This window comes from Chenopodium quinoa, unplaced genomic scaffold (assembly GCF_001683475.1).
Source record: "Chenopodium quinoa cultivar QQ74 unplaced genomic scaffold, ASM168347v1, whole genome shotgun sequence".
Taxonomy (NCBI): Eukaryota; Viridiplantae; Streptophyta; class Magnoliopsida; order Caryophyllales; family Amaranthaceae; genus Chenopodium; species Chenopodium quinoa.
In genome coordinates this window covers 972,643-999,706 of record NW_018744991.1, presented here as the reverse complement: position 1 = coordinate 999,706, position 27,064 = coordinate 972,643, and the positions used below count along the sequence as shown (strand labels likewise).

Sequence of the window (27,064 nt, the reverse complement as noted above, 5' to 3'; positions counted from 1 at the left end):
TCTGTTCATGCACCTTATTTTCTTTATTTAAGTTTAGATAAGTTCAGTTAAATTTAGATAAGATAAGTTTAGAAAAAATAAGTTTTGATAAGGGTAATCCAATTACAAATAACAACCAAAATAAGCTTTAATAAGGTCTAATAAGTTCAGTTAAGTTTAGATAAATTCAAATAAATTCAGTTAAATTCATATAAGTTCAGATAAATGAAAATGAGGTGAATAGAACATACCCTTAATTAATTATTTGTAAATGGAGCAAATAATTTAAGTGATAGTTATAGAGCAGAGTGTGGCATGTCAGCTACATAAATACGGACACATGGTGTAGGGTTGTCATATGGATTACTGTATGAATTAGTCATTTATTTCAAAAAGACAAATAAATTTTGTAGGCAAGGTAGTTTTATGAGTCATCTCAAAGTGTAATGAGTTTGTACTTTTTTTTTTTTTTTTTTTTTTTTGAGGGAAAATGAGTTTGTACTATATAATGTCTTGTCTATTGAAAAAATCTGCATATAATCACCAATATATGTGGCCTTTACCCTTTGAAATTGGACAAGCCATTTTGACGTTATTTTAGTTGTTTTCATGCATAGTACAAGACTACAAGTTAGTTCTTTACACTTTTTGTATTATTTTGAACAGGGAAGTTCTGGTGGACAAGTATCATTATCCTCCTTTGCTATCATACTTAGAAGTGTTGCCGCCGAATTTTCCGGTCAATGTTGCTACCCTACTCAGTAATATGAATGGTGAAGGTTCCTTGTTCCGGTCGCCCTCAGCCACTGCTGCTGCATATATGGCCACCCGAAACACGCAAATGTTGTCCTACCTCTGTCACCTCGTAGATAATAATTGTAATGGTGGAGGTAAGTTACTACATTTTTACTATACTACGTACGAATTAAATGTTGTCCTACCTCTGTCACCTCGTAGAATGCTTTTACTATAGCGAAAGTTTTAAGGTGTTTCTCAAAGATATAGAGTAATTAATACGGAAAACTTTGAAGTTTAATTTGATAAATACTCCATATTAGTACCATCGTTTTTGTTTTTGTTATGCAGTTCCTTCATTATATCCTATCGACGAGGACTACATACCGATCTACATGGTCAATCAATTGCAAAGACTAGGACTCTCAACGCGTTTCCCTAATATTATCAATGACATGTTAGAACACATCCATAGGTAATTCACAGTTCTAACCACCTTTAAATCGTCCAATTTAATTTCTTTTTCTTACTTTGGTCGTCACAATGATGAGAAAATATTCATCAGGGAATATAATGCACATAAACCATCAGAATTATGTGGTTTAATACCAGAAAATATTTACAAGAGCTCCTTGGCTTTTCAACTTCTTCGGTTTCATGGATATAAAGTTTCTGCAAGTAAGCAAGGCCTCTTATTTTTGGTCGATTTGGATGTATATTGCGGACATGCTAACAGTTTGAGGAATTTGATTGCAGGGAAGTTTTGTTGGTTCCTTAATGATGAATATGCTCTGAAATATATTGAAGAGAATCATGAAAAGTTTACGAGCATCCTTTACAATCTTTATAGAGCAACATATCTTATGTTTGAATCGGAGGATGAGCTGCAAAAATTGAGATCATTTTCAAGAAAGTTGCTAGCAAAATCTAGCTTGATCAGTCAAAATGTAGATGATAATATTATGTTGTGGCCGTCTCTTCATGAAAAGGTAGTATATTTGACATTGTTTTTGAATACCCGGCCCAACCCCTACCTAATTAATAGTCATGCTGATAGCCTGTTAATGTAATCTGAACTAGCAACATGAAAATTATATCGGTACAAATTATTTAAGCCAAAGGCGGTATGTTTCCACTTTTTATAAATTTATGTATTCTTTTATATATGTTCTCCTTTGTGGTGTAGATTAAGTGCGAACTTGCTACTCCTTGGCTGGCTAGAATGGATCATTTGGAGCATAGAGAGTGGATTGAATCAGCAAACAAAGGCAATCCACTTTGGTTAGGAAAATCCTCATATTTTAGGTATACTTATAAGTTATAAGTCAACACTAATTTCTTCTAGTTAAATTATAAGAATACGATCTTAAGTTCTTGACCTTAACGTGTATATGGGTTTCTTTTGTTCGAACAGAATACCATGTCTAGATGATGGGGAATTGATTCAGCTTGCAAAAGAGAACTATGAGCTTCGACAAAAGGTTTATCAGAAAGAATTAGGAGAGCTCATAAGGTAATGGATTTAACTAAGCTCAAGATTTGTAAATTAAATGTTTTCTCTTGTAGTAGCAGCATCAGACAACGTTAACCTCTCATAGGCCCATAAAATCTTTAAATTGCAACATACACTTTTACTAGCGCTCTTGTCACCGCACCTGTTTGATCATAAATATATTATTAAACTCGAAAAAAAGCTGTTATGAAAATATAGCATTTGATATAAGTAATTCAAAAGCAATATAATTTTGGATTAACACTCAGGTGGTCCAAGATTTGCGGTCTTATGGATATGGGCTTTGCTCGAGAGAAAACTACTTATTGCTATTTTGCAGTTGCTTCGGCTACTTCCCTTCCCTATGATTCTTATGTTCGACTTATTGTGGCAAAGAGTGCCGTGCTTGTAACCATTTTCGACGACTATTTCGACATGGTAGGATCACTTGATGAACTGCAAATCCTTGCAAACGCAGTGAAAAGGTATTGCCATACATGTATATAGGCACACATGTAAAAGAAGCTTGACACATGTTTTAATATAAAAGGAATTGCATATAACTAATTAAATGGATTTTATTTTGTTATGTAGATGGAATATCAAAGGCTTAAAAAGTCATGGCAAGATCCTTTTTGATGCACTCGATAGTTTTGTGACTGAGGTAGCAAACAAGTACTTTGATCAATATGGAATCGACATAGTAGATAATCTTCAAAAAATTGTAAGTTCTTTTGAATCCCTCTGTTCTATTACTTGTATAGCACATGATGTGTGACATGCATTTTATAATACATAAATACTATATATATATGTAATAATGTAATCTACTTCCTCTATTCTTTATTTTTTGTTAAGTTTGAAATCTTTTTGCTTGTGAGAGAACCATGGTCAAAGCATAACAAACAAAAAGGAACAGAGGAAGTACCATATAATTGTTCAAAATTTAAGTGCGTTTTAAAGACAACTACTCAAAAATCATAAGTGGTGCACATATACTACACGAGTAGGACATTAATTATTTCAATTTGTATTTACCTTATATATACACTATAATGCAAAATATATATGTTGACGACGCACTAAATATTTTGCTTGTTCTATATGAAGTGGTATGAGGTGGTTGATTCATGGCTAACAGAAGCAACATGGAGCAAAACAGGGCACATTCCGCCGATGGCTTCCTATTTGGAAACCGGCATGATATCAATAGCTGCGCACATATTAGTGCTTCAAGCTTCATGCTTTCTTACACCGAGCTTATCCCCTCACAAACTTAATCCTTTTGAACATGAATACATTACTAAACTCCTTATGATATCATGTCGTTTATTGAATGACTTGCAAAGCTACGAGGTAACACTTTACTCCATCCAAGTCCAACAAAGTAATATTACTAGCGTGTGACTATTTAATACGTTGTATTGGACTCAAGCTTTTTTTACCACCAAAATTTTAAGACTAGGGAAGATAATACTGAGATATAATATGAAGCTAATTAGTTAAGTATACTTTTTTACAAATACTTTGAAAAAATATAAAGTTAAAAGTGTTACAAAATACCAAATTATAGTTCATATGATCAATTTAGAATAGTAAAAATTCACCATTCTTGACCGAAGAGGTGAATAAAATTGTGACCTATTTCATTCTAAGAAGAATTGAAATGGTTAATACGAGGCCTAATAGCTAGAATTTGATCATATTCAAACACGACAATTTCGATAGGATGTCATGATAATAGTACTTACTAATCAAATCCATATGTATTTTTACAGAAAGAGGTTAAGGATGGCAAGATCAACTCCGTACATATATACATGAAAGAAAATCCAGAAGCCAATATCGAAGATGCAATTCATTACGTCGAAAACCTACTTGAAGAAACCAAAATGAAGTTGCTAGAACTAGCATTGATGGATGGAAATGATGTTGAAGATTTGCCAAAGCCTTGCAAGAGGCTACACTTAACAGCCCTTAAAGTCTTTCAAATGTTCTTCAACTCGGCCAACCATTTCGACTCTAAGGATTCCTTGTTAAATGATATCAACAAGGCAATCTTTATTCCATTGGAACCTCACACTTCTCTTCATCATTCAGAGCCTCAACCTCTACTTCCCCCTCCAAAGAAGCCGCGATTAGTGATCAATTCGTATAACAAAGTCTCGATGAAGTACCATGGCCCGTGGAAACCAAATCATCGATTTCATTGTACTTTCCCTGCAATATCAACTGGAAGTCGTCGGATGGTGCCTTTGATGAAGGTTTATTCATCAAAGTTCAACTTCTTTGTCACCCATTAGAGCTGGAGTATAAGGAGAAAATTCAGCATTAAAGCTGATTGTATATAATATATATACCACTACAACACTGGGGTCTTATATATAACAGTTTTTATAAGAATGGAAGTAGACATAATTTACACAAACACTAAATTTTCTCCTTATTAATTTGTGTAAATGTCTACTTGATAACAATTGTTTGTATTGTACTGTGGTGCCTTCACTCTAAAGTTCTACTTGTATATATAGTGTGATGTATCTTATCGTCCGTTTGTGTATGGTATTACAACAATAAACATGTTATTATTATAATTTACATGGAATTCTAACTATGTAACCGTTATCACTTATCATTATCACCTTTTCAGTACATGTAAATATGTAATGCATAGTTTTTTTTGTTAAAATAATACTTCCTCCGTCCCATTATATCTGGGATGACATTGAACTTTTTTCACTATTCATATATTAGTTTTGACAATAATTTTTTATTAACATAATAAAAAGGAAAAATTGGTATTATTAATCCCAATTTTGGGCCATTTACTTTAAATAATTTCAACTATCGATCATTCTGAAATAATCTCAACTTTGGGGGGTATTTTCTTTTATCATGCTCAAACCAGTCAACAAAAGTCAATGACCTGTTATACCAGGTTACCTGCATATGTGTCAACGTGTGATTGGTCCAAAAAAAATTTAAAAAAAATTCAAATATAAAAGAAAGAATATTTTTTTTAAAAAAAAAAAGTAAAATTTAAACCAACCCCTCCCCAGCCTTACTGTCGGCTGCCACCAAGCCCAGTCGTTTCCCCTTCCCCCAACCCACCCCTTTAACCCTTGCTGGCTGCCGCCCCCCTCCCCACCTTACCACCCAAAAACGAAACCGTCGTTTTTTGCAAGGCACAATTCTAGGTGGTTGAGTGGGGAATTCAGGTTGGATTTTCGGGGTGGCTAGGTGGGGAAATCGGGGTGGCTGGGAGGTTTTTTGGTGGCTAGGTAGGGAAATTGGGGTGTCTGGGTGGCGAATTCAGAGTTGCTGGTGTGGTCGGGGTGGTTGGGTGGGTGGTTTATCGAGTTAGTTGGGGTTAGGGGCGGACCCAGTTAAGTGACATAGGGGGACAGTTGTCCCCCCAATTTTTTTAATAAAAAATTAAAAAAAAAAGTAAAAAAAAAAAAAAAAAACGCTGGATATGAACGGATGAAACGAAGAATTGAAGCAGCGCTGCTCCATCTTCACTCCTCCAATTCGCCACTGCCTCCACTCCTCTTCTCCTCCAGTAGATCGATGACCTCCGTTCTTCGCTGCCGCACTACGACGCTGCCTCGCCAGTCCAGCCTCCACCGCCCTCCAGTACTGCTGTAATTGAGTGATTGACCGTCCTCGGTCGTGGCTGGTCCTCTATCCTCACCAGTCACCATTTCACTAGATGCGCCGCCTGCGCGCTACCTCACGCCCTCATCGTCCGACCGTCGAGCCTCGGCCGTCTTCGCTGCATCAAATCCATCAATGGTATGTCTTGTTAACCCTAATTCGAAATCCCCAATTTGAAATCCCCAATTGTTACCCCTAATTTCCAGATTTTTGTTGAATTATTGTTAATTTTAATTGCAATCTTTGTTGAATTTTAATTTTAATTGCAATTTTAATCTTAGGTTTTATTATTATGCAATGATGTGGATTGTGGAAATTGATATATATTTTTCAACTTAATTAGGAAATGTCAAATGATTCACCTAATTCAAACAAATCCAAGGCTACTAGAAAACAACCCGATCTTCGAAAATTCATGTTTAAAAGAAAGAAACTCCATGAAAATGAGTCCAATAACTCCCCTTCATTAAGCTCCCCTCAAAGTCAAGAAAATGTTATGGAAATGGGTGGTTCAAGTACTAGTAATGTACCATTGGAGGAAGATTTGGTATACGATGTTGAACTTCTTCCTCATGATCCGGGAAAAAGAATAAATATAATGGATTACCCCGCAAATGAACGAAATGCAGTTAGGAGGGGTTATATTCTTAAAAAACCTTGCCAACCAAAAACTCATGACTTTCCTCAAAGACAAGTGTCTGGTTTATGTCGCTTTAGTGTTCATTGGTTCAAGAAATGGGATTGGCTTGAGTATAGTATTGAAAAAGATGCCGCATTTTGTTTTGTATGTTACTTGTTCAAGAACAAAGTTGATAGTTATTCGGGGGGTGATGTATTTTTTGATGGAGGGTTTAGGGCATGGAATAAACCGGAAAGATTTGAGAAGCATGTTGGTGGAATTAACAGTGCTCATAATCTTGCTTATGAGAAATATGTGAATTTAAGAGATGGAAAAACAAAATCAATCTTGAATGTGTTTGACAATGCAAGTGAGGTGATTAAAAATGAATATTTTATTCGCTTGAATGCATCTTTAACTTGTTTAAGATTTCTTTTGGGGCAAGGTTTGGCATTTTGTGGACATGATGAAAGCGGGGAATCATATAATAAGGGTAATTTCCTTGAGCTTTTGAAATGGTTAGGAGAAAAGGTTGAGGAAGTAAGACAACATACTCTTGAAAATGCATCTAAAAATTGTCAAATGATTTCCTCTTCTATTCAAAAGGACATTATTAATTGTTGTGCCAAAGAAACAACTAGGTGCATAATAGAAAAAGTTGGTGATGATTACTTTTCCATATTAGCCGATGAGTCAAGTGATGCGTCCCAAAAAGAACAACTAGCTCTTGTTTTGCGCTTTGTTAATAGAGATAGTGGAAAGGTAATGGAGCGATTTTTAGGCATTGTTCATGTTGGTAATACTACCGCTTTAACTCTTAAAGATGCAATCATGTCTTTACTTGTTGAACATTCATTGAGTCCATCTATGATAAGAGGGCAAGGGTACGATGGAGCTAGCAACATGAAAGGTGAAATAAATGGTCTTAAGACTTTGATTATGAATGATACTCCAAGTGCCTACTACATACATTGTTTTGCTCATCAACTTCAACTAACACTAATTGTCGTTGCTAAAAACAATGTCTACTACAAGAGGGGGGGTGAATAGTAGACTATAGAAAATTTTGCGGAATTAATTTATCTACTAAGAGTGAAGACACTTCGAAATAGGCAATGAATACTTTCACTATGTAAAATGATTTACACACACTAATATTCTGCCTAGACTCAAGTTCCGTTGAGGAACTCAAGTTACCCAACTGTGATCCCTCAATTACAGTTTCTCACTCTTTGTGATTCAACTCCGAATCACTTGTACAGTATGAAGAACTCTCTCAAGCCTCACACTTTACAATTCTCACAGCCCCAATCCCCAATTATAGAGTAATTACAAGAATCTCCTTACGCACTCAAGAAGCTCAAGGATGGAAGGAAACCAACTTTGAAAACACTTAGAAACTCTTTGCCTAAAAACTCAGATTGTTTTCCACACTTTAAAACATCAACATCGAGAGCTATTTATAGAAAGCTCTTTAGAAGTCTCAACCAAGTTCCCACTCCTCCCATGATCTCACGTTTACCTTGACTGGAATAGTCAGAGTAACGTTGAGGGAGTTGTGGGTTGTGGTTCCCCTTACTTCTCTCAACTTGATTCCTTAAAATAAGGTAACAGAATTTACTTAGTCAAAATCAATTAAAAAGATATTTATTTAAAAGATAAATATTTATTTAAAGAAAAAGATATTTTTAAAGAAGATAAAATTAAATAATTATTTAATTTAAAATAACAAACTTATCTATTTAAATTAAAGAATTATTTATCTATTATTTTATTTCCAAAAATCATCTTTTCAAACTGATTTTATCTTTTCCTAATTTTAAGGGTTTTAAAAACTGTTTTAAAACAATCGTAAAACTTTTTTTGAGCCAGCCATCAAGTTCCTTCAGGAACTCCAGGTTCCTTCAGGAACTTTGAGTTTCTTATTTATATTCCTTCCAACACTTTACTTCTCAGGTACGTACATGAATATTCTAAGTATTGAAGCTTGTGAGGATATTTTGAAAGCTTGCTTATTCCATCAAGACTTCCAAACTCTTTTGTTCCTACTCCGGAACATTTAGTTTTGTTCACCTGAATCTTCTGTTCAATCATGACTTAAACATTCATTAGTCAAAGTTTGTTTTTTTAAGTCAATCATCAAAACATTGGGTAGTCAATTCAACAATATTCCCCCTTTTTGATGATGACAAACAAGACAAACTCGTTTAAACAGAAAACATCCAGGTAATCTTAAAAACTTTAAAATTAACTAAAAACAACTTTCAAATTTACTAAGACAGAAAACAAAACTAAATTTAACAGATTAAAAAAAATAATTAGAGAAAAGTAACTAAGACAGAGAAGTCTGCATCATTCATAAAAATGAAAAGGTAAGTTTACTAAGTTTATTTAGTTATACCTTTGCTTGAATGAAGAAGACTTGAGTGGAATCGGTTTGAGTTTGGCCTTCCTGAGTTTTTCCTCCTCTTCCCCCTTTTGGCATTATCAAAATAATAAAAAGAACACATGCTATATATAGTACTACGCTACAGAGGGGGTAGTAAATCCGAATTCATGAACAATTAAGCATGGTCATATATTAAACATGCAAGCATATGTAATACCAAGCAGTTAGACAAAAGAAAGCCTTTTCCTTACTACAAACCGAGACAAAAGAAAATTGTTCAACACAAAACAGAAATTAGAAAAATAATAAAAAGTAGCATCATTGTTTAACACATTGCAAAATAAACTGGAGGGGTTTAGGCTTGGGTTGAGGGAGTGGTGGAGGCAGCAGCTGCTTCTTCCTCAGTGACCTCCTCAAAGGCCACTTCCTTGATGGTGTTGAGGATGGTTTGGTGACTGTCCTGCACTTCTTTCTTGAAGGCTTCAACTGTGGAGTCCATGTGCTTAGTCAACCGATTCTCTATGGCAGCAACTTGAGTCAGAAGAGATGTAGCTTTGGTTGTGAGTTGCTCCAAATCTCTCATCAAGCTAGAGGTGGTATCTTTGAATTCTTGATAGAAGGATTGGAAATCACAGGGAATAGGGCGTGTAGCATAGGCTGCAAAACCAAATGTGGAGGGAGAGGACGCAGGCTGTGGGTGTGAAGGGGATGGAGTTTCTTTGGTAACAGGGGAGAGAGTTTCTGTAGGAACTCGAACTTGAGGAATTTCAGTATCCAGATCAATATGAATAGCTGGTGAAGGCTTATGGATTTGTTTACTGGCAATTCTACTACTCTTTCTCCTTGCTCCAGTAGTAGGTGCTGTCCTTTGAGGTGGACTGCTCCTTTCTCCATCACTGTCCTCCTTTTCTTCATTCTCTTCTTCCTCTTCCTCATCTTTTTCTCCCTCACTCTGCACATCCTTCTCTTCTTCACTCTTATCTCCCTCATCTTTTTCTCCCTCACTTTGCACATCTTCTTTATCTCCCTCATCCTCATTTTCTGTTTTAATTTCCTCATCCTTTTCCCCCTCACTCAATACAGGGGTTACTTCTGGCTCCTCTGTATCCTCTTCTTCTTCCTCATTTTCTTCCTCAGATTCTGATTCAACAGCAAAACAAGTCTTCCCATCCACTACTTTCAAATTTAATTTAAACAAAGATTTTTCATGGAGTATGTTTTCAGGTTTCAAAGAAAAGTATTCGGCATTGGTCAAGGATACCCCAAAGCTTTGAAAAATCACAGAGAGTAGTAGACCATAAGGGATGTGAAGGTTTGGAATACAGTGGTCCAAGTGAGCAATCATCAGAGCAGGAAAGTTTATGCTGATTTTGTTTGCAAGGCAGAAAATAAGGGAGGCATCCAACAAGGTGACAGTGCTTCTTTTCTGGGAACGAGGAAGAATTCCTCTCCAGACATTATTGAACAACAGTTTGTGTAGAGATGTGATTACATTGTGGTTTGTGGTGGTGACTTTTGGGTTACCACCTATGAAGGTGATAATTTCTTTTTCACAGTGGCCATTAACAGAGTTTCTTGGTTTGTTTTTGACATAGTTTTGGTAGCCTACATTCGGTGTTTTAAACAGGTTGGCTAGATACACAGAATCAAACACAATCTCTTTACCACCAACCTTAGCTCTACATTCACCATCAATGCAATTAAAAAAGAAGCGCAAAATTCATCCATCAACGTAGGGTAAATCGGAAATTTCGCACAAGATTCTGGCAAGAATGTCTAATTTTGATACTCCAATAGTTCTAAAATTTCAGAATATTTACTAGCCGTGCACCAAGCAAGATCAATTGCATAGCCAAGGAGGTATTTGTCACGGCGAATTTGTCGAACCTTCATTGGTGGTGTTGCGATGCGTTGAACCTTCTTTTTCCCGGCCTTTTCTTTCGGTAAGCCTTGCGTTTGATGATTGAGAGGGAGGATATGTGGTTTCCATTGAAGCGGTTTTTGGTGAGGTGTTCAAGTTGGTCTTCATGGTGGTGGCGTGGTGGAGTTTGGTTGATGGAGGAGGAGGAATTGAAGGGAGCTTTTATGAGGTAGGTGGGAATTGATGAAGATGAAGGGTTTTGTGAAAAGTGACGGTTGAAGGGGTGTGGTAATTGAGGTGAGGTAAATGTGGGAGTAAATGTGGGAAAGCGTGTTAGTGGAGTGGTGTAAGTGAAGTGACAGTTTGGGTTATTATGAGGGTGAAAAAATTATTTTGCAAATACATCATTCAATGACACAATTTAAATAGGACTTAAAAAAAAGTATTAAGATAAACAGAGTAAAAGATAAGAAGAAAAAAAATGAATGATAAACAGAATAAAGAAAAAATAAGGAGATAAAAAAAATAAGGATAAATATTTTTTATTTTTGAATAATAGGAAAGATAATGACTGAAAAATAAAAATTAAAAAGATAAAAATAAAAATTTAAGATTAATTTTCCAGAAGATTACGTGAGGTAATTATCTGGTTATACAGAGGTTTGTAACATTTGCAAAGGAACTTGGAATCAACATGGCTTAATTTTTCTCACTAAATGGCATACACATATGATCACACACAAAATACAATTGCACACTCTCATATTGCAAGATTCAAGATTGTGTTTTTCACACCAAGGTTACATATAGCTATGCTCTTTCGTTTTAAAAAGACGTACCTTGGGGTTGGATAGAGTGCAATTCAGTTAAGCCTTATCATTCCGAGTTCCAATCGCATCTTCTCGAATTTTTCTCTACTCAAGGGCTTAGTAAGAATGTCAGCAATTTGATATTCAGTTTGTACAAATTCTAATCTTATAGAGCCCTTTTCTACATTGTCCTTTAGAAAGTGATGCCTTACATGAATGTGTTTAACACGTGAATGATGTACTGGATCTTTTGATATGCAGATTGCACTAGTATTATCATAGTAAATTGGAACACATTCTAAAATTATGCCAAAGTCACGCAACTGTTGTTTTATCCACAATAGTTGTGGGCAGCATGATGCAGCAGCTACATACTCAGCTTCGGCTGTGGATAGAGCAACAGTGTTTTGTTTCTTGTCCAAAAAACTAGGCAAGAGCCTAAGAATTGTACCATACCTGAGGTGCTTTTACGATTTACTAAGTCTCCAGCATAATCAGCATCAGCAAAACCATAAAGGTCATATGTATCACTTCTTAGGTAGAATAAACTCATATCGTCCGTTCCCTTAAGATATCTCAGAATTCTTTTAACGGCCGTGAGATGCGATTCTTTTGGATTAGATTGGAACCTAGCACAAAGACCAACACTAAAAGAAATGTCAGGCCTACTAGCAGTTAAGTATAATAGTGAACCAATCATACCTCTGTACTTTGTCTGGTCCACACAAGTTCCTGAGGGATCTTCGTCCAATCTAGAGTTAGTTCCCATAGGTGTGTGGTTAGTCTTTGCACTGTCAAGGTTATACTTTTTCAGGAGTTCCTTGACATATTTTTGCTGATGTATGTAAATTCCAGATTCTATTTGTTTGATCTGCAGTCCTAAAAAGAAGTTGAGTTCCCCCATCATACTCATTTGGAACTCACTGCACATCAAGTCAGCAAAGTACTTGCACAAAGATTCATTAGTTGCACCAAATATAATATCATCAACATAGATCTGTACAACTAAAAGATGAGTTCCTTTAGATTTTAAAAACAACGTTTTATCAATTTTTCCTCGTTTAAAATCATTTTCCAAAAGGAACTTGGACAGTCTTTCGTACCATGCTCTTGGAGCCTGTTTTAGCCCGTAGAGAGCCTTATCAAGTTTAAAAACATGGTTTGGAAAGTTTGGATTCTCGAATCCAGGGGGTTGATCGACGTAAACTGTTTCTTTTAATAAACCATTTAGAAAAGCACATTTTACATCCATCTGATACAGTTTAAAACCCATAAAAGCATCAAAAGATATTAAAATTCTAATAGCCTCAAGTCTAGCAACAGGAGAAAATGTTTCCTTAAAATTAATACCTTCCTGTTGGTTATATCCCTTTACAACCAACCTAGCCTTATTTCTTACAATTGTACCATATTCATCAAGTTTGTTGCGAAAGACCCATTTTAAACCTATGACCTTTTTATCTAGTGGCTTAGGTTCAAGATGCCATACCTGATTTCTTTCGAATTCATTGAGTTTCTCTTGCATGGCAATGATCCAGTCAGGGTCCTCTAAGGCTTCTTTATGATTGCGAGGTTCAAGAGTTGATAGAAAAGCATTGAAGGCACAGAAGTTCCTCATTTGAGATCTGGTCTGAGTTCCTTTTCTCAGGCCACTTATGATTTTGTCCAGGGGGTGTGACTTTTGGTGTTCCCAGGGTTTAGGCTGGAAGGTTTGAGCAAGAACTCGATTGATGTTGTTTTCTGAGCTTTCTGCTTCTTCTGTCTCATTTTCTTCTTGATTTTGGTTCTCTGCATCCTCTTCATTTTGAGGATTTTCTGGTGAAGGAACTTCAGTATGTACATCGAGTTCCTCCTCCTGATTTTCATTTACTCGAGTTGGCTGCTTATTTGATGTTACTGCATCTTCTTCTTGATCTTGAGAGCGAATTATACCAATCTCAAAATCATAGTCTTCATGTTCCTATGTACATGGAAAAGGGTTAGTTTCATCAAAAATTACATGTACACTTTCCTCAACACACATAGTATGTTTGTTGTAAACTCTATAAGCTTTACTGTTAGTAGCATAACCAAGAAATACGGCTTCATCACTCCTTTCATCAAATTTCCCTATGTTCCTTTTACCATTATTATGCACAAAACATTTACAACCAAATGCTCTCAGATGAGATATATTTGGTTTTCTGCCTTTCATTAGTTCATAGGGTGTCTTATTTAATATAGGCCTTAGCATGACACGATTTATTATATAACAGGCTGTATTTACGGCTTCTGCCCAGAAGTTCCTTGGAAGATCACTTGCTATTAGCATGGTTCGAGCCATGTCTTCTAAGGTTTTATTCTTCCTTTCAACAACTCCATTTTGTTGTGGAGTTCTAGGGGCTGAAAAATTATGACTCAAGCCTTGTTCCCTGCATAAATCATCAAATTTATAATTTTCAAATTCAGTGCCATGATCAGATCTAAGATGTATCAGTTGATGACCTGTAGACTTTTGAATTCTCCTGGAAAATGTAACAAAATCGTCAAAAGTCTCATCCTTACTAGACATAAAAATAACCCATGTGAATCTAGAATAATCATCAACAATTACTAAGACATATTTCTTTCCACTTCTACTTTGAATTCTCATAGGACCACATAAATCCATATGAATTAATTCTAAAGGTTTAGTGGAACTCACCATCTTCTTGGATTTAAAGGATGATCGAACCTGTTTCCCTTTCACACAAGCATCACAGATTTTATCACATAGGAACTTAATTGAAGGAAGTCCTTCTACCAAGTTCCTTGTTCTTAATTTATCAATTAGTGAAAAACTTGCATGACCAAAACGTTTATGCCAAAGCAAAGGATCATCCTCAATGACACTAAGGCAGGTTAAATGGTTCTTTGGAACTGTATTAAGATCTACAATATATGTATTCCCTTTCCGAGTTCCTTCCAATAGAACCTTCCCTGTGTCATTTTGTATGATGCTACATTTTTCAGAATCAAAACTTACAGAGTTACCTTTGTCACAGAATTGTGAGATACTTAATAAACTATGTTTTAGACCCTCGACTAGAAATACATTATCGATTGCTTGGGAACTTGACCTTCCAACCTTGCCAATGGCAACGATGCTTCCTTTCTTGTTGTCTCCAAAGGTCACAGTTCCTCCAGTATAGTCCGTTAGTGAGAGAAATCTTGATTCATCTCCTGTCATGTGCTTGGAACAACCACTATTGAGGTACCATTGGTTGTTCCCCCTTACTACAACCTGCAAAAGATTTCAAGGGTTAGTTTCAGGAACCCCATCTTTCATGGGTTCCTGCGTTGACACAGAAGACTCAACTTTCTTTTGCCACACATAGTTCATGTTTTTAGTATGTTTGAGTTCCTTCCATTTACATTCATTATCTTTATGTCCAGACTTACCACAGAAGGAACAAACAGTCTCATTAGGAAGTTCCACATTTCTTTTTACCACTATTCTTCTTTTAGTGGTTAAAACCCAAACCCTCTGTCCTTCTGGTTTGAGCTTCGGATATCCACTTTAGAACTCCCATGTGGAATGCACTTTTGTTGTTTCTAGCTCTTTCTAAGTCCTTTTCAAGGGATTCATTTTTGTCTTATAAACCTGTAAATCTTTCTTCAAATTTTCAAGGTCATCATTGAATGTTACCAACAGCAATTGAAGAGCATTGCTAGAATCAATATTAGTGCATAACAATTTATACTGAGTCAATTCAACATTTAGTATGATATTTTCATTTTTGACTCTTTCCAGTGATTCTTTTAACATGGTGTTTCTATCAAGTAAATCAAAGAATCTTCCCTGAACATCTGTTCTTGAGCTATTCAAATATTTCATATGATCCTTATAGATTTCTAGTGATTTTTCATTTTGTCCAAGCTTAAGACATATTTCTTTGTATTCATCTAAAGTTTCTAAGAGCAAAGAAATTAATTTGTCTTTTGAAAGAGATTTTAGAAATTTTGGTTCGAGATTTACCTCATCAGACCTTTTAACAGACTCACTATATATGCTTAGCCATCAAGCAAAGGTTTGCTGTCTCTTCTTCCTTGGATTCTTCTTCATCTTCTGAACTTGTGTCTCCCCATGCTGCTATCATTGTTTTTCTGTTATCGGATTTGGAAAAGTTAGGAGTATAGGATTTTCCTTGTTCCTTCATTTTTCCTTTTCCTTTTTCTGATTTCCAAAAGGGACATTCTTTGATGAAGTGGTCAGTATTTCCACATTTATGGCATCCTCTAGTTTCCTTGGAATACTGGTTTTTCTTGAAGTTCCTTTTCCTTTGGTCTCCAAACCTTTTGTTGCGGTACAGCTTCTTTAGTCTCCTTACTAGCATAGCAGCTTCTTCCTCTTCAGACTCGGAGTCCTCTTCACTTGGTTGGGCAACCGACCTTTAATGCTATTCCTCGGCTTTTTGAGCTTTCTTGACTTTTGTTTGATAAGTGAAGTTCATGAGTTATCAAGGAACCTGCAAGTTGTTAAAGGTTAAAAGTTGTAAAGTCCTTTGATTCCTGCAAAGCTGCCACCTTGGATCTCCAGTGTTCGTCTTCAGGAAGACTCCTTAGAATTTTGCGTACCTGTTCATCCATAGGAATAAATCTACCAAGAGAAACTAATTCATTAGTAATATTTTTAAAATGAGTAAACATATCTTGAATAGTTTCTTTTGAACCCATTTCAAATCGTTCATATTTAGAAAGCAGTATATCAATTTTAGAACGTTTGACTTCATGAGTTCCTTCGTGGGTTATTTTGAGTAAATCCCATATTTCTTTTGCTATTTTACATCCCATAACACGTGTGTGTTCATCTGGCCCTAAACCCCAAACTAGGAGTTTTTTTAGCAGTAGCGTTAATCTTTTTCTTCTCAAAGTCGCTTCTATCATATTCAGAGATAGTTTTAGGAATTACCTCATTTTTTGCATTTGTCTTTGTTACCTCATAATATCCTACTTCGATAGCTCGCCAGACTTGATAATTCTCGGACTGTATGAACATCTCCATCCTTGTCTTCCAATAGGCGTAGTACTTCCCATTGAAGAGTGGAGGTCTTTGTGTAGAGTAACCTTCAGCTAGTCTCTCGTCCTTAGACATTGTTCCTCCAGGAACTTGACTTGACAGGGCTTCCTGCTTTTCCGAGTTCCTTGCTCTGATACCAATTGATAGAACAGTGTCTACTACAAGAGGGGGGGTGAATAGTAGACTATAGAAAATTTTTCGGAATTAATTTATCTACTAAGAGTGAAGACACTTCGAAATAGGCAATGAATACTTTCACTATGTAAAATGATTTACACACACTAATATTCTGCCTAGACTCAAGTTCCGTTGAGGAACTCAAGTTACCCAACTGTGATCCCTCAATCACAGTTTCTCACTCTTTGTGATTCAACTCCGAATCACTTGTACAGTATGAAGAACTCTCTCAAGCCTCACACTTTACAATTCTCACAGCCCTAATCCCCAATTACAGAGTAATTACAAGAATCTCCTTATGCACTCAAGAAGCTCAAGGATGGAAGGAAACCAACTTTGAAAACACTTAGAAACTCTTTGCTCAAAAACTCAGATTGTTTTCCACACTTTAAAACATCAACATCGAGAGCTATTTATAGAAAGCTCTTTAGAAGTCTCAACCAAGTTCCCACTCCTCCCATGATCTCACGTTTACCTTGACTGGAATAGTCAGAGTAACGTTGAGGGAGTTGTGGGTTGTGGTTCCCCTGACTTCTCTCAACTTGATTCCTTAAAATAAGGTAACAGAATTTACTTAGTCAAAATCAGTTAAAAAGATATTTATTTAAAAGGTAAATATTTATTTAAAGAAAAAGATATTTTTAAAGAAGATAAAATTAAATAATTATTTAATTTAAAATAACAAACTTATCTATTTGAATTAAAGAATTATTTATCTATTATTTTATTTCCAAAAATCATCTTTTCAAACTGATTTTATCTTTTCCTAATTTTAAGGGTTTTAAAAACTGTTTTAAAACAATCGTAAAACTTTTTCTGAGCCAGCCATCAAGTTCCTTCAGGAACTCCAGGTTCCTTCAGGAACTCCAGGTTCCTTCAGGAACTTCGAGTTTCTTATTTATATTCCTTCCAACACTTTGCTTCTCAGGTACGTACATGAATATTCTAAGTATTGAAGCTTGTGAGGATATCTTGAAAGCTTGCTTATTCCATCAAGACTTCCAAACTCTTTTGTTCCTACTCCGGAACATTTAGTTTTGTTCACCTGAATCTTCTGTTCAATCATGACTTAAGCATTCATTAGTCAAAGTTTGTTTTTTTAAGTCAATCATCAAAACATTGGGTAGTCAATTCAACACTAGCTAATATGCCAAGAAGTTATAAAATTCTAATCATGAGTGATGACACTAAAACGTAGAAATTAAAGCTACCATGTATGCATGCTTGTACGTTGTTGGTAAGAAATCGGCTAACTACATGAAGATCATATAATAATAACCATTACATAAAAAGTCAGCAATCATCACATATACAGATAATTCGTCAAAACCTTATATTATACGTACAAATTAATATACTCTAAAAAACATGTATAGTAAATACTTTCACAAACACGTACCTTTTACTTAATAATCTTGAGCAATAATAATTGAGGGAATTAATTGCACATACCATACTTCCTTAGCTTTGTTATTCAACTCTAACCCTTTTGCACTTCCATCGAGTAAGGAGAATTTTGTTTGCAAGAAACCAATCACATGCGCACATGCATGGGAGGAGGTTGTGGCCTTTATATTAAACATCTTCGATACTATCATAATCATCGTTACTACTACAACCACATTGTTCACTTGTTTGAAAATATTGTACTCTTCTTCATTTTATCCACACTTATGGCTTCCTCCTCGTCTTCGGCTGCTCCCACGGACCCGTCCGTGGCGGTTCTTATTAGAGTAGATCAATCCGGTCACGGTGACTATAAGAAGATACAAGATGCAATTGATGCTGTGCCTTCTAATAATACTGAGTTTGTTTATATTTGGGTTAAGCCCGGAAATTATAGGTAATTTTTATTTGCAAGCTAAGTTTGATTGCATGCATGCAAGATTCATTGATTCTATATATATGGTGTACGACGTGTACAAGAATTTAGAAATGTGAATGTTTTTTAAGTTAAAGGATATTCATTCTAAATAATACTCCCTCCATCCCTTATTTTTTTGTCCCGTTACAAATATATAGGTCAATCTTGTAAAACTTTGACAATGAAATCTTGTTAATATATAAGTGATAAAATATTCATGTGGATCTTGTTAGAATCATCTCATTGTATATTTTACTAATCAAGTTTTTATAATTTTTACATGCATAGAAATAAAGATATATACTTTTAAAGACACGTCTTAAAGACCATGTAAGGTCAAATGGGGCAAAAAATAGGGACAAAGGGAGAACAGCCATTTTTAAGACTTCATAAAATGCTTACTCTTATTTAGGTCTTATGATATATAATCCAAAAATTAGCCAGAAAATCCAACCCCTGGCCTACAGCCCTACTACGTACTGCCACGCATAACTTATTTGACTTTTTTCTGTTCTGTTTATCACATCTATACTTAATCTTTAAAAACACAAACCATCGTGCATTCATTGCCACGTATCACCTTTTTTTTTTGTTGAATAATGCTACATGTCACCTTATTCAACCTATCCTTTTAATCCCCTTTCTAACATATAATAAAAAATAAAAATAAAAACATATCCTTTTTTTTTTTGGAACCAAAAAAAAAACCTATCCTTTTAATCCCCTTTCTAACATATAATAAAAAAAAATAAAAATAATAGCCACAAGCCAATACATATTAATGTTGTTTAGTTCATTCTCCTCCAACTTAATATCTCTTAAAAGTTATTTAAAATTTATGATACATGTATAGGGTGTACTCAATGTATCCGACCTTGTCCCACTGATGTATTAGAAATGATACCTTGGGATATGATGGATGTAAAGCGAAACAAATAACTTCTGCTCCAAGAACAGAAGATTGTGTCGGTTGTAAGAGATGTGAATCGGCTTGTCCAACGGAATTTTTTAAGTGTTCGAGTTTATCTATGGCATGAAACCACTCGCAGTATGGGTCTAGGACCTCTAGGTTATTGATATAGTTCAGAATATTCCATTTGAATCCATTTATTCTATTTGGATTTTTTTTACCGACAAAAATCCATACCAAAAACGAAATTTATTTCTTTTGGGGTACGGGTTTTTTGTCCAAGTACCTACGAATAAGTCGTGCATTGCACGGGCTAGAAGACTAATCTATATAGAAATACGATTAACTCATTTAGACCTAAGCACCTAACTAATAATTAGTGTTCTTAGAGTAGCACACAATTAAATCTTTATCTAATATTAGAAGGGGTAGCAATTCAAAAAAAAAATTAAATAGATGATATATTTTCTAATACATGACATGATAATGATTAATATGTGTAATTTATAATAATTACTCCATAATAAGTACTCTAGGTCTCCAGGTACTTATTGCTTTCCACAGGGATATACGATTATACGGAGTATATTGAGTGGTAATGAATATTGGATCGATCATGGAGAGATTTTTTGGAACATCTACTTTCTTCCTAGGATCGATTATAATTACACAGTTTTTTTTATTTTTTTTAAGACCGAACACTATATTATTAATTCACTAATGACTACTAGCTAGATGTGAAAAATATGAGTTATTTCCAAAACGCATTTGATTTCGTAGGAATTGAATAGCTCTAGGAGGATACTATAATTTTTAGGGGTGAGCACGGATCGGATATTCGAACCAAAATTGGATTTTGGATCGGATATCTGTATCCAAAAATTCCCATATTTGATATTTGTATCCGATTCGAAATTTTTCGGATATCCGATATCCAGATATCCGAAAATTTCAGATCGGCTAGCTCGGATATTCAATATCTATCAGAACCTATTTAATGGCAAAATTAAATTTTTTTTGAAAGGCATTGATATATTCGCTGAATTGAACTTGAGCAAGAAAATTAATACTACATCAATTCACTAAAAGAATTAATTCATTGCTACTTGAATCAGAAGAATAAAAAATACACTAGAATTTAAAAATTATCCAACAAATAATTTTTGCAAATTACAAGAAAAGAAATTTTACATAAACCCAAGTACAAAGAAATTTGACACAAATCTGTAAGCTAATTGTCACAAAAAAACAAAACAAAGAAAATTTAATTGTCATTGAGAAGAAAAGCCATTGTTGGTGTTGCGAGTTCGAAGGTCAAGCTAGCGATGATGCGTATGGTTGCAGTTGTTGATGACGGTGGTTCGAGGAAGGCGTTGCGAGGACCGCTGGTGAACCAGCCGTGAGAATCGAAGGAGGAAGCTGGTCAGGTGGGCGGTGGGGTCACAGATATTGAAGAAGGAGAATGGAGCATGAAAGAGAAGAGAGAGGAGAGAGAAGATATTGAAGGTGGCGGTGAGGACGACAGAGAGGAAAGACTGAGAGAGGAGAGAGGAGAAAGAAGATAGAGAGAGAGTGGCGGTGGGTTAGGAGTTGTATTTTGAGGGAATGAGTTAGGGTTTGCTGGTTTAGTTATTTGGGCCTCTGGGGGTATTTGGGCTTTTGCAAGTATTTAAGGTTTGCTGGTTTCGGGTATTTTTCCGGATATCCGATTTTTTCGGATATCGGATCGGATATCCGATTTTTTTCGGATATCGGATCGGATATCCAAAATCTGATTTTTTCGGATATCGGATATCCAAAATTCAATATTTCGATATCCGATTTTTTCGGATCGAATGTCTGATCCAAAATTGATTTTGGATCGGTTATCCATAATTTTCGGATCGAATACGGATCGGATTTTTGGATTTTTAGATAGTTTTGCTCAACCCTAATAACTGTATTATTTTCTCTTATAACTAATTGATTCAAGTAATAATTTTGGTTGGTGTGAGGTTGCATGTTTAATTTGAGCTCAACAAGAAAAAGGCCAGATTCCGACGGACACAAAATTCCGTCGGAAATGCTATAAATTCCGGCGGATTTATATTCCGTCAGAAATTTCCGATGGAATTCCTACGGAATACAAATCCGTCTGAATATATGGGCATTTCGACGGAAATATTCGTCGGAAAATGTATATTCTGACGGAAATAAAATCCGTCGGAAGTTTCCGATGGAATATTCCGTCGAAACATTAATTTTCCAACAGAATTAAAATCCGTTGGAAAATTCCGACGGAATATTCTGTCGGAAATAATTAAATAATAAAAAAAAAAAACAAACCCTTTAAATAATAAACAAAAAACACTCTTTAAAACCTAAGAAAACCTAAAAACCCATACACTCTTTCTCTCTCCCCGCCTCCCTTCTCTTTCTCTCTCCTCTCTTCTTTCCTCTTCCCCTCTTTCTCCTTCCTTTCCTCCTTCCTTTCCTCCCTTCTCCTTCCTCGTTCGGCGCACGCAACACCTTCCTCTTCCCTTCTTTCTCCTTCCTCTCCTCTTCCCTGTTTTTCTTTCCTCTTCCCCTCTTTCTTTTTTTTTCGTTTTCTTTGGCAATCGAAGATAATTTCAAGATATTCAGTGGAAACTCATGAAAATCAAGGTTTTTATGTCAAATTCGACCATGAAAACTCTAGATCTAGAGTTTTCATGGTCGAATTTGACCTTATAAACCCAATTTCGACGTATTTTTTGTTCAAATTAAGGTATGTTTCTCTTTTTTTTCTTCTAAATTTTGATTTTAATTAATTTGTTGAATTTTCTAGTTTTTTTGCAATATATGGTGTTGGTGAAGTATGGATGTTTTTTATGTTTTTGGTGGTTGTTTCGGTGGTGGTGAGGTGGGTTTCGGTGTTCTTTAGGGTGGTTTCGGTTAGGTGGGTTTCGGTGTGGGGAGGTGGGTTAAGGTGGTAGTTGGGGAGGTGGGTGGGTGGGTCTGGTGAGGTGGTGGAGGGGCTGGGCGATGGGGGCAGTGGGTTAAGGTGGTAGGTGGGATTGTGGGTTTCGGTGAGGTGGGGAGGTGGGCTGGGGGATGGGGGCAGTGGGTTAAGGTGGTAGGTGGGGTTGTGGGTTTCGGTGAGGTCGGGAGGGCGATGGGTCAAGTGGGTGTGGGTTGGTGGTAGGGGGCTGGTGTGGGGTGGGCTGGTGGTAGGAGGCTAGTGGCGTGGGCTGGTGGTGGGTCAGGTGAGGGGGGGCAGGTGGTAGGGGGCTGGTGTGGGGTGGGCTGGTGGTAAGGGGCTAGTGGTGGGTCAGGTGAGGTGGGTTAAGGTGGTAGGGGGCAGGTGGGGGGTGGCTGGTGGTGTGTGCTGGTGGTACAGGGCTGGTGGGGGATGGTTTTTTTTTTTTTTTATTCAATTTTCCGACGGAAATTTCCGTCGGAATATTCCCCTTCCGACGGAATATTCCGTCGGAATATTACCCTACGGAATCCACTTCAGCTCCGACGGAAAATTCCGTTGGAACTTTGCGACGGAATTTCGGTTAAAGTCAAAACCAGCTTCGACAGAAAGTATTCCGTCGGAAAAGTGGCTTCCGACGGAATTTCCCTCGGAAAACGTCGAATTTCCGACAAGGGCTGTTCCGAGAGACCGTTTCCGACGGAATTCCGTCGGTATGCCGTTTTCCGACGGATTTTCCCCTATTTCCGACGGAATAAGTCCGTCAGAATTCAGCTGTTTTCTTGTAGAGGCTTAATTATGTTTTGGATGTTTGCATGATTATTATTATTGCAAATCCTTGTTGCAGTGAAAAGATTGTTGTGCCAGCTGATAAGCCCTACATAACTCTAAGTGGAAAGCAAGCAAAGGACACCATAATAACTTGGGCTAATGGTGATCACATTTATGATTCCCCTACTAGCTCTGTCTTGGCTTCTAATTTTGTGGGGCGATACCTTACATTCGAGGCAAGTTTATTTCTACACTATAGTCTTATGCAAATTTCTATACTTTATGTCATATATACATTTTACAAGTACTAGTATACATGCCACACAACATTCGAGCAATCGAGCACACAAATAAAAGCTCTAGTGTATGTTGCATGTGATGAAAGATAGATAATTTTCTTCCAAGTATACTCTCGCTCACAAGAATTTTCCCTAAAAAGAACCGTCTTTTAACTCTGTAGTATTATTAATCATGTACAAGTATATGTTCTATGATATCCTAAGCATTAACATGTGTACTCCGTAAAAGTTTATATTTAGGATGCTCTATACTTTTTATTATAATAATTAGTACGAGTACTAAATTAAACTTTCTCTCGAATATGTACGTGTAGAATACGTATGGGGCAAGAGGGAAGGGGGTTGCTTTGAGAGTGGCAGGGGATAAGGCAGCTTTCTATGGCTGTAGGATGATTTCATACCAGGATACTCTCCTTGATGATGTTGGAAGACACTATTACAAAAATTGTTACATTAAAGGAGCCACTGATTTCATTTGTAGCAACGCTGCTTCTCTCTTTGAGGTAAGCTTCAATTCGATCAATTCCTACGAAACTTTGGTCATTTGTTTCAATTAAATTGAACTATTTGTCGTAGTTTATCAAAGTTGATTTCTTATATAAGTTGAAGATAACAAGACCTTTATAATATGGAGTACTATATTATCGCATTGTAACAAAATAAATAAAAATGGAGAGATGGAGAATGTTTATATTTATTATCAATTTGCACCAGTGTTTTCTAATTATTGTTCGTATTTTTCTATGAATTTATAGAAATGTCATATACATTCGGTGTTAACAACCGGAAATGGAGCTATTATTGCCCAAAGGAGGGAGACACCGTGGGAAAATACTGGTTATATCTTCCTGGGATGCAAAATCACCGGCAAAGGGGTTGGAACAGCTGACCTTGGAAGGCCATAGGGAGCACATTCGAGGGTTATTTATACACTAAGTTACTTATCTAATGTAATTTCGCCTGAAGGATGGAATAACTGGAATGATCCCAAAAAAGAGAGGTATATAACTATATATATGCATATATATAGAGTACTATTTAAATTTAAAGGTTTTTTTTTTTTCAATTCGTGCCAATAATATGGAGGTATCATATCACAATTAATAAGGCATAAGTAGTTTTCCTACAATCTTAAGTGGCTTAGTTTAGTACTTTAGTGTAACTTTGAGGTTGCTGATCAATTCAAATCAACCACTGACCCACTTGAGTTTATTCCTAACCTTTTTATATACGTCTAGGTACATGACGTGCACCTAGTTAAGAGTGGTTTCTTTATGTTCATTTGATTTTGAAATGAACAAACAAATATTAAAAGAATTAAAATAACTTGTGTAGTGGCACGGAGCTGAGATTTCTTTCATTCCTTCGCCCTCTCTTGTGACTTTGCATAAGCTTTGATTGGATAATAATAATGATAGTAATGTCTTGGACTCTTGGTATTTTATGTTGTGTTGTAGTAATGTGGTGTATGGAGAATACGAATGCTATTGACCAGGGTCTAATAGAGCAATGAGGGTTTCATGGTCGAAGAGTCTCACTAACGATGAAGCTGCACCATTCCTAAGCAAGGACATGATTGGTGGAAGAGCCTGGATTAGACCTGCACCAACCAAGTTTAAGAAAGGCTTCTCTGCTCATTCTATGAAGCACCATTCAAATAGAAATTAATTAATTAGGTCGCATTTTATAAAATATGGAGTATACTACGTATATCTTATTAATTTTTTTTTGTATATATATACGATGTAATATAATATCATTGTTTATCTATGTTGATTGCTACGGAGTACTTCGTATTTATCAAGTTGAATTTTATTTTCTAATCTCATCTTTCATTTATTACTCTTGTTTCCATTCTCTCTTTTAATGTATTAGCAACGAATTCTCTTTGTGATGAGGGTTTCCTAATGTTTTTTTTCCTGACTTTCATTGGAAAAAAAAAAGGTGTAAGCCAGCTTTTATTATGAGGCCTAATTTAAAGGACTAAGAAATTTGTTGTGAAAAATAATAGGTCACATGATTAATTGATCATCGAACTACATCGTCCTTTGACACAATTAGAGGTGAAGTTATAAAAATAAATTTAGAGTCTCGACAGTCATATATGATAGCCGCCAATATATTCACTTTATATCGATCAATATATTTAATCAACAATTAATTTTTTGGCCCGGACGATGTCCCGAGCTACTTCATCAATTCTATGATTGAAATCCTTATTTATATTTAACTTTAATAGAATGATTTATAATATATGGTAATAACTCAATGACTAACCCTATACTTGTAAAACTTAAGGTGGTGGGTTCAAATCTTCTACAGGCTACATTTTTAAACACGTGAATTTAAGGAAGGTGCCACGTGACACCTAATCTTTTTTAGTAACACCTTTTAATATATAGTATAGATATTAGACATGATCATTTTTTTTATATTATGCTAATAAAAAATCATAATCAAGTTCGTATATGTTGTTCAAAAAACAAAAAAAATAATCAAGTTAATATATAAATAATATATCAATTACTTTGTACGTAATGTTAATTATGAAATAGAGGGAGTAATAAAAAATATATAAAAACCAAACGTTATAATACGAAGTATAAACTTTGATTGAATTAGTCACAATGCGTATTTTTATAATATCAAAGTAGAAATGATAATTATTATTATTATTATTTTAAAGGCTAGATTAAACAACCCTACTCCGCATTCAACGCTTGAAAGTAGAGGGGGAGGAAGGGAATACCCCTACCTCGTCACAAGTTCGAGCCCCACCAAGCTTGCTTGGTATATAAATGGTAAAGTGATTCGACTACAAGTCTTAAACATATACAGCATACAAAGGGAGTATAAAAAAGTTTATAAGGGGTATCATTATTAGTGTTCCGTATTAGGAAAAATTGTCAAGAATAACAAGACCTTTGTCCAATTTTCAAAAATAAAATGGCTTTTTAATTACCTCAAAATAATAGTACGACTTTTAAAAGGAATTTTCTCAAAATAGAAGGTAACCTGTTGATAAGTTAATAATGACACATGATGCATTGTAATTGGTTGAATTTTTAAAAATGATTTTAATTTTTATCGAAAAACATATCTTAATTAAGAAAAAAAAAAAAAGCAAACACCCATCCTATCAAATCCTTACTCGTCACGGGCCACCACTCACCCAGCCACCACCTACTGCAACCCCCAGCAGCCCGAAACACCCCACACAACCCCCACCAGCCTAAAACATCTGACCACCCCCACCAGCCCAAAACACTAACTCCCACCTGCCCCACGTTTCTCCGCCGTCGCAAAACTAAAATCCAACCCATATTCTCCCTCCTCATTCAACCTTCTGAAGCAAATCTCTCTGCCCCTTGCATTTTCTGGTAACAAATCATTCCTTTGATCTCATTCCACGCCTTCGTGGTGGTGTTGGCTGTCGAGAAGGGATTTTATTTTTATTTTTACAATAAATAAATCATTTTTTTTAATTAATGAAGGGAGATGTAAAATTAATTAATTTTTTATTTTC

At 35.7% G+C, this 27,064-nt stretch overlaps 2 protein-coding genes and 1 pseudogene across 2 annotated transcripts; all 3 read left to right on the top strand.

Moving 5' to 3' along the window:
• The first annotated feature begins 220 nt into the window (after nt 1-220).
• Nucleotides 221-4,753, top strand: LOC110706853 (S-linalool synthase-like). Its single transcript, XM_021884831.1, has 10 exons — nt 221-869; nt 1,066-1,189; nt 1,280-1,392; nt 1,471-1,703; nt 1,901-2,019; nt 2,129-2,227; nt 2,476-2,691; nt 2,801-2,930; nt 3,317-3,562; nt 3,985-4,753. Exons 1-10 carry the CDS (start codon nt 746-748, stop codon nt 4,507-4,509), a joined length of 1,929 nt encoding a protein of 642 aa, XP_021740523.1. The 5' UTR covers nt 221-745; the 3' UTR covers nt 4,510-4,753.
• Nucleotides 4,754-6,365: 1,612 nt separating this feature from the next.
• On the top strand, nt 6,366-7,532 carry LOC110706759 (zinc finger MYM-type protein 1-like). The gene has a single exon (XM_021884713.1). The coding sequence runs from the start codon at nt 6,366-6,368 to the stop codon at nt 7,530-7,532; it is 1,167 nt and encodes a 388-aa protein (XP_021740405.1).
• Nucleotides 7,533-18,150: 10,618 nt separating this feature from the next.
• LOC110706854 lies at nt 18,151-25,626 on the top strand (annotated as a pseudogene).
• The last annotated feature ends 1,438 nt before the right edge of the window (nt 25,627-27,064 follow it).

Coding starts and splice junctions, on each gene's coding strand:
- LOC110706853 (XM_021884831.1), top strand. CDS start 746: ATGAATGGTGAAGGTTCCTTGTTCCGGTCGCCCTCAGCCACTGCTGCT. Junction 2,692..2,800: donor CTTGCAAACGCAGTGAAAAG/GTATTGCCATAC, acceptor TTTGTTATGTAG/ATGGAATATCAAAGGCTTAA. Junction 3,563..3,984: donor ATGACTTGCAAAGCTACGAG/GTAACACTTTAC, acceptor GTATTTTTACAG/AAAGAGGTTAAGGATGGCAA.
- LOC110706759 (XM_021884713.1), top strand. CDS start 6,366: ATGGGTGGTTCAAGTACTAGTAATGTACCATTGGAGGAAGATTTGGTA.